This window comes from Limulus polyphemus, unplaced genomic scaffold, assembly GCF_000517525.1.
Source record: "Limulus polyphemus unplaced genomic scaffold, Limulus_polyphemus-2.1.2 Scaffold2057, whole genome shotgun sequence".
Taxonomy (NCBI): Eukaryota; Metazoa; Arthropoda; class Merostomata; order Xiphosura; family Limulidae; genus Limulus; species Limulus polyphemus.
This window is the reverse complement of record NW_013667667.1, coordinates 98621-106559: the sequence shown is the minus strand read 5'-3', so window position 1 is coordinate 106559 and position 7939 is coordinate 98621. Positions and strand designations below refer to the sequence as shown.

General features: G+C 33.2%; 1 protein-coding gene across 1 annotated transcript in view; it reads left to right on the top strand.

The window, feature by feature from the left end:
- LOC106465806 (polyphosphoinositide phosphatase-like) overlaps positions 1–7939 on the top strand; it is a gene marked incomplete at its 3' end in the record, with an annotated part of 133957 nt that overhangs the window by 35051 nt on the left and 90967 nt on the right. Inside the window, exon 8 of the mRNA XM_022393752.1 lies at positions 1252–1405. Coding sequence (XP_022249460.1) covers positions 1252–1405 — 154 coding nt within the window. The remainder of the gene's footprint in view (positions 1–1251; positions 1406–7939) is intronic.

Sequence of the window (7939 nt, the reverse complement as noted above, 5' to 3'; positions counted from 1 at the left end):
GTCTCCAGCCATTATTAATCCCATTATGTAGCTTTGTGTTTAATATCAAACAAACATAATGGAAATATTTGAATTACTTGGACAGTTGAAATAATCTGAAATACTAATAATCAGGAACCCTGATTTTGATTAGTTTGTTATTTTTATGGCAATTGATTTAATTGTTATTTCCATTAGTTGATTAATTTTGTGACAGTCAGCATCTGTCTGAGGCAATTATAGTTCTTTTTTACACTCTAGAACAGGTGGTTCCTTCTCATCTGGGTCACTGTTCCCATTTGTTTCTTGGCCCCAAGAAGACCGGGGACCATTGCCCCATCACTGATTTTCTTCTTTGAACAACTTCAAAGACCTTCTCTGATTCACCATGGAGTCATACTTGTCTCTTCAATGGGAATTCACTTACCTCTACATTCCCATCTCCCCAACATTTTTTTTCATTTTGTCCATTGTATCTACCAGTTCTGGGGTCTTCCATTTGGGCTGGCTTTTTTGTTGGGTAGTCAGGGCCTTTGCCCATCTTCTCCTTTCTAAGGGGCCTTTGTTTCCACCATTACATGGATGACTGGCTGCTTTTAGCTCCTTTGCGTGTTACTTTTTTCCTTTACACTCAGTTTCTTCATCAAAAGCTGCACATGGGCAGGTTGGCTATTTAAGGTGGAGAAGTCCTTCCTCTCCCCTACTCAATATCTTGTTCATCTCAGGGTATTTTTCAGAAACTAGATACCAATTAGTAAGTTTCTCACTGTTCAGTAAGTTTATCTTCAGTGATACCTCTTCAGTCCAGAAAGGTTTAAGCAATAAGAAGTCACAAATTTTCATAAACATTCACACAAACCTTGCTAATTATTTACAGGATTTTAGTAAATTTTATATTTCAAGCTGTGAAAATGCACAAACTACTCATGCTTTGTTCTGAAGACAGTGCCAGTGTGGACCTTGTTTTTTGGCTGCTTTAAAATATGTTTTTAATAAAAAATTTGTGTTTGATTCTTTGGGTTTCTAATTATCTTTGTTATTAAATGAAAGGTATTGTTAACAATGGTGTATAAAAACAAAAATGTAATTGAAATGCTAATGTGTGTGTATGTGTGTATATATATATATATTTTAATTTGTATAGGTCTAATATAAATGCTTTATTAATATTTATTTTCTCTTATTTTGTAACAATGATATTCTGTAATAAAGTTATTGTGCTTCATCAGTTCTTATGAATAGTCCTTGAAAATATAAGCAATGTTTTGACAGTCTTCAGGCAATAAACATCATCAGAGAATCCGGCAGAGTAAATCCAGTGGTCCAGAAGACTCTTACAGTTCTACTGGTAGTGAAAGTGAAGTCTGGTCAGAACTTCGACAGACAGATGAACATCAAGACTCTTCAACTAAAGATTCAGAAGAAGGTAAGATGTTGTTTTCCTGTATATTAGTGACTGTGGGGTGCAGATTTCAGCTCATGAATGTACCTTATAGTTAGGAATGTAACTTATGTATACAAATCATTCACATTTATGCCAAAAACTGCACTGACATTGTCCTATATTAAACCTTCATATCTAAAAGTGCTAGAAAAGTTGAGTATGTTGCATTAAAACAATTTTGGGACATCATCATGTCATCACAGTTCATGTTGCTACATTTGGTCATGCTCTGTCTGATGACCGTGCATCTTGACTATAACTCAACAGTGTAGTTTCTAAAGCAAAAGGCTCAGTGATAAGGCTGTCATGACCAAAGCAGGGTTTCTGTAAATCCTCTTGTCTATGATGATGATGACGCTTTCCCAGAACCCAATTCAACAGACGGATTGCATAAAAATCCATAGGCACTGTGTCTAGCTACTTCACCAGTATATCTTCATATGGAAGAACATAAACACCCACTTTATTCTCCAGTTGCTTGAGGTATATAATGGATGAATGTGAGCTATGACTGGAAGAATTTTCTTAGTGAACCCATTCCCTTTTGGCCTTGTTTTCAGGCAGAGATTATTCTTCTTTTGCCACTGATCTTTGCATTCATGGATTTTAAGCTCTTATCTCTCTGTACACAGACTGAGTCATTTTGAACAATTTTGTAACCACCATGTAACTATACATACTATAAGTTTTAATGTAATATGTGTATTTTCACAAACATTGGCAAGCTTTTAGTGAAGATGACAAGGCTCTTGTACACATAAAATCAGGTATATCTGTGAAAGACTTGTCTGTGAATTTACAAAGTCTTTACTTAGCCAGTATGAGTGCAATCTGATTTTCATGTTAAGAATAGAAGATATTTTGTTCATCTTACAATTTTCACATTTCATTTGCATAATCTCTTAAGTGAATAACAAAAGTTTCTTTTCAGCAAAACCTTATATTTTATCTTTTATTTTCTAACACTAACTGTATCAGCTTCAATCAGTTTGACGAACCTTGAAACAGTCACTTAAAAACAGCAAAACAGATAAATCTAAATTATCAGCCCAGCATGGCCAGGTGAGTGTTGTGGGTTTGAATCCTTGTCCCACCAAACATGCTCACTCTTCTAGCTGTGGAGGCATTATAAAGTAATGGTCAATCCCACTATTCATTGGTAAAAGAGTAGCCCAAGAGTTGGTGGTGGGTGTGATAACTAGGTGCTTTCCCTCTAGTCTTTCACTGCTAAATTAGCAATCTCTAGCACAGATAGCCCTTGCATAGCTTTGTGCGAAATTCAAAATGAACCAAATCAAAACATTCTAAATTATCCTTTTCTCTTTATAGATTGACAGCACATTGTATCATACAATTACACACTACATATTCTTATAGCCAAAGTTAATAGATTTTGCAGTTAGTCTAATTTCATTACAGTTGCACTTACACCCTCTCAGAGTAGTTACATCTGTAATCTTGTCTTTCTTAAGCATAGTACTCATGATAACTACAATATGGTCTCAGAAATTATGTTTTTAATTTCAAATATGCATTTCAGAATATGAAATATTGCCACTAATATAAACAAGAATATCCTTAAGCTAATTTCATTTACCTAGCTTTCTAACTAAACTAGAAATTGGTCAAATAACTCAGATACCTGGTCATGCAGAGTTCCAATGCTGGCAGACAGAAAGAGTGTGCCAAAACCTTTAAAACTGGTTAACTTTATCCCATGTCCTAGGTGGAGTGTGCATTTAAATATAACTTTTTGGAGAATATTTCCATAATAGAAGAAGTATAGAAGCTAAAGATTTACGTTCTAGCTTGAGGGTATTTGACGTATAAATCTGTAAGCCCTGGGAAACTTAAAAGATAATTTAAGTGTAGAAAGTAAATCTAAAATGGAAAATTTAAAGCTATTAAGTGCCACATGATACAATGAAGTGAATATTGAGAATTTATTTAAATATTTCCTTTTGAAATTAAGAAATTGAAACTTATGTAAAGTACTTGTAAAGTATGTTTTTGGAGAGTTATGAAACACTGCACTCTGCTTATCACAGCTGTGGTAAAACCTGTTGCAGGTTTCTTTCTTGATGATCCTAGTACCCCAAGTTGATCCATATTCCTTTTTTTTATGGTGCCATTAAGTACAAGGGATATTTCTGTTATGTAAATTCTAAATCCCTGATTGGAACATATCTTTATGATCTCATTGAATGAATATTATTTGTCAGAAAGGGCTGTTACATACCCATCTCAAGGTGATCAGTATTTGGTTTCATCATACCAACTTTGAAATGCCAAACAATGTAAAAGTGTAGTTCTGATACATTATGTTCCAATACAACTTTATATTGGCCATGGTTGTTGTGTGACTGCTATTTGCACATTCAAAATCATTTTATATAAAGTACTCAGCCCTCTTTATTATCTTTGTCACTATTTTTGAAAATGATTTACAGAAAGGCCAATAGATATGTTTTTAAATTATTTCTGTCTCATTTGCAAAAATGCATTTTTTATGACTTTGTGTGAAATATTGACCTGACAAAGAAAATATCCTAGAGTTAATTAATATTTGTGATAGCCAAGTCAAATGTTATATTGAATTTAATTTTTTTTTATGATTTCTTAATGAACTACTCATTTCTATATTAATATGTGTGTTATCACATTTATTTATATCATTCTTTACTAACCTTTAACAGATTTCCAGTAAGAAGTGTGTATTAGCATTGCAACTATACTTTGTTTGTTGTATGCTACTGGTGATAAGTGCTGTTGCTTATTGTCAATGCTTATCAGGCTAGCTGAATTATAACACATGAAGTTTTAATAGGAACAACATTTATTATTATCAGACTTGGAAAACACACATATTACTACTAATTCTAACATTCTGTCAGCTGGGGTATTGTATACTTTATTAATCTTATATGTTACTATGTATGCATAAAATTGCTATTATTTTTTTATTAGGTGGCCTGTCTGGCTTTCTTCTATTGTCTGATATGAAAAAAAATTACATTATTCCCAAATTTAGGCAAACTATTGATTTTGGAACATTCATAAGGTGAGGAAGGCTGCAGAATTGCAAGAAGAGGGGGGCACTGGAGTACATGTCCCCCAATTTTGACCTGGTAGCAAGGCACCCTTTTGAAATAAAGATTGTGCATAATTGTTATGGAGAGTTGCAGTTTCAATTTTGAATTCAATGTTCATGATTAAGATAGCAACTAAGGCCACCTCCATTTAAAATATTGTTGCGTATCTGGTCATTTGTTAATTTCTGGTATAAATTCTTTCCAAGTGGCTTCAGCGATACAAGTTCTTTCTTAATTAAAGCTAGTTTATTCTTATTCGATACAGCTTTGCAATACACAGAATTTCCACAGTCACTTTAAACTTGACTACTTTTATGAACACACGCTATAAATCACAGTGATTCAAACACTACTTACGGCTTGACTCGATTATCTCTATCTTCAATGTCTTTATCTATCTGCAATTATATCTCTGCTTTATTTGCTGGGCTTATATACTAAGAAAAAGAGGGTGCCTAGAACAGACTAGAGTTGCCAGGAAAAGTCAAGATCCTTTGGGAATCTCACGACGTATTACCGGCATCACGTGACTTCCGCTGTTGTAACAATATGTTCCACCACCTTTCCTCTTTGAAAGTTTAAACTCTCCATAAAAATGTTTAGGAAAGCTCTGAAACCACATCTTAAGCTGAATTGAGAATTGTGTCCTCATCTGAAAAATGAGGGCTAAGTAAAAGAGAACCTAAAATAGCTGTTGTAATGTAGTTGGTTGTATCTCCTGGTTCTATTAACGAGAAATGAATGAGGATTTGAAGTTGAATAAGGCTTACAAGGCAAGAATTCATAAAAAATCAGCCACATCTCAAAATCAATGACTGTTTGTACTTGTGAGTTGTTTTTTGTGTTTTATTGTTCTTAAAGAACATGGGGTGAGTTGTGTGGTGGCATGTTTTTAGCAGTTGTGGTGTCAGTCATTATTCTGAAAACTGTATTTTGAGCCTATAGTCCCAGATTTGGGTAGATTTATCAGTGTGAGTCATGTGAGAACATAATTGCTCAGTTCATGAACTTCTGCCAATATTTGATCTATGTGTAGTTTCATATTTATACGAGTTTTCTCTCGTAGGTCATAAACGTGGATATTTGCTTGTCTTAAGTTTCTTTATCTCTGAGACTTTCCCTCTTGTTTTTAGCAAATAAAGTTTTCAAAAACTTTCAAATAAACCTTCATGTTTCATCATGAACCATGATAGTGGTTCATAATAGGGACTGTCCAGGAATTTTACAAAAATTCTAATTGAACATATGGGCAAAAACATCTTAAAAAGCAGACTTGTTCTTGGAACAACATTCAAAACCCTCTATCTCAATGGCTAAGGCTTCTAAAATATTTATAATAGCAAAAAAGTTGATTTTCTGATTGTTATACAAAATTCAAAATTAATTCATTTGTTCTTCATATTATTATTATCATTATTCATACCATTCTTGTTTTACAAGCCTACAGGGAAAAATGGCTCTGAATATTTTAATCAAACCCGGGCAAACCTACTAAAAAACTTGCAGGTTATAGGACTATTTCTATGTTGATTCTTGAAAGAGGAGGAGAGATTTTATACATTTTTTCATCACTACTGGCCAAGTTTTTTTTCAAAGCCATTCAAACACTGAAGCCTACAGCAAAAATGGCTAGGTATACTGTGCCAAAATCTATACACAGCTGCTGAACAAACTCCTGCAAAGGTTGTAGAGCTATTTTTAAGTTGATTCTTGAAAGTCAAGATTTCCACTCTAAAATTCTCTGAGTTATTTTATACTACCAACATAAGCTCTTTGAAGCCATGCAAGCATTGCAGAAATGTAGAAGACTATCATGTACTATTATACTAGTTGGAAACACTACATTTTACTAGAGTAAACAATGTGTGTACTTATAACAGTGTCACCAGCCTTATTATTATTGATTGTAGTTTGACAAGCTGCTACATAAAAAACAGCTGTGAATATTTTACTGAAACCTGGACAATAGTAATGAATGCTGTATTGAGTATGTCACAGGGTAGTTTTAAAATTAATTCAAGTGCCTTTGTTTTTTTGCCTAGAAGGATTTCTTGAAATCCTTCACTTTCTGCCATTGAAAAAATCCAGTGTTCTTCTAATGCTCATTAATTTAAAAATAATTTGTGCAACTTATAGCACATTAATTGGAAACTGCCATGTTGAAGATTCATCATTTCTTGAGTTTACTGTACTTCAATGTTTCTCAAGTTTGCTGATGTATTTTGTCTCTACGTGATATTCTGTGACTAATTCAGTGATTTTTCTAACAGTAGACGACTACCATAGTAGCTTTCTCTATTCTTGTGTGTAATGATTTATTCTACTAATTTTCAGACTTCATGAAATTGTGAGTGCATCTTTTGGTATTAGTTTTTTATTATTATTATTCACATTTTTGTTTCACAAGTCTACAGCAAAATTGGCTGGGTATTTTGCACCAAAATCTAGAGGGATATACTATATGAAATGCTGTGATGGTTCATAACCTATTTAAAAAGTTGATTATTTTTCCTTGAAAGTTGATTTATATGGTTATAAGTACATAATATATGCAATGATGTTGTGAGTGGCTTCCTTTGCACTCAATGCTTGTTACCCCGATGACTACCGGCTACTAACTTTCTTAGTAGGCAATGCAAGTGTGAGGGCAAAATCATTTGTGAATTGAAAAAATGATGGAGAACTTATTTTTTAATGGATTTCTGATTTTATTTTTATAAATAGTAGCATAACATTCAATTATTTGTACAAAATTGTATTATTTAATGAAGTTTAAAGAGGAATTTAATGAAAAAATTCCTAAAATACGTTTTAGACTGTAAATAAGCGCCCTCTAAGAAGAAATTTTTTTTTTAAAATTTTTTAAGATATTTCCTTTCACCTCAACACTGGTCCTGCCATCTGTGATTGGTATCTAAACCTTTTTTCTAGTCTTTTCTATATAAAACTGCGTCTGGGCGTGTTAAATCTCAGTTGTAAAACTTTTAGCCAATCCTAGTCGAAAGTGTCAATTTCAGTACCAATTATTCCAATTGCTGTATCTCACATTTGACAAATCATAGGATGATAAGGAAAGCACGTGATGAAACATTGTTCTCTGGGTTTTACAATATGAATGTAGGTGGTGCTTATTATAGTAACTGCCATTTTATGTAGAGGTTGTATTTAGTACTGGCCAATAGGGCTTTTCTATAAGCGTTAGAAAAGTTGCTTCTGGAAGAAACTGCATGTGATATACGTGACTTTTATTCTTTTTTATATAGTAGCTTAAGTCATGCTGCATGGTGTATCCGTTTATATTAATCATTATATTGAAAAATTAACCCAAAATAGATATATTTTTTAGGAAAGAAGTTGATCCACGATTGTTAGGGTTAAGTGTTACCGAGTGGCAGTTGCAAAGTCTTTACAAGAATTAGACTTA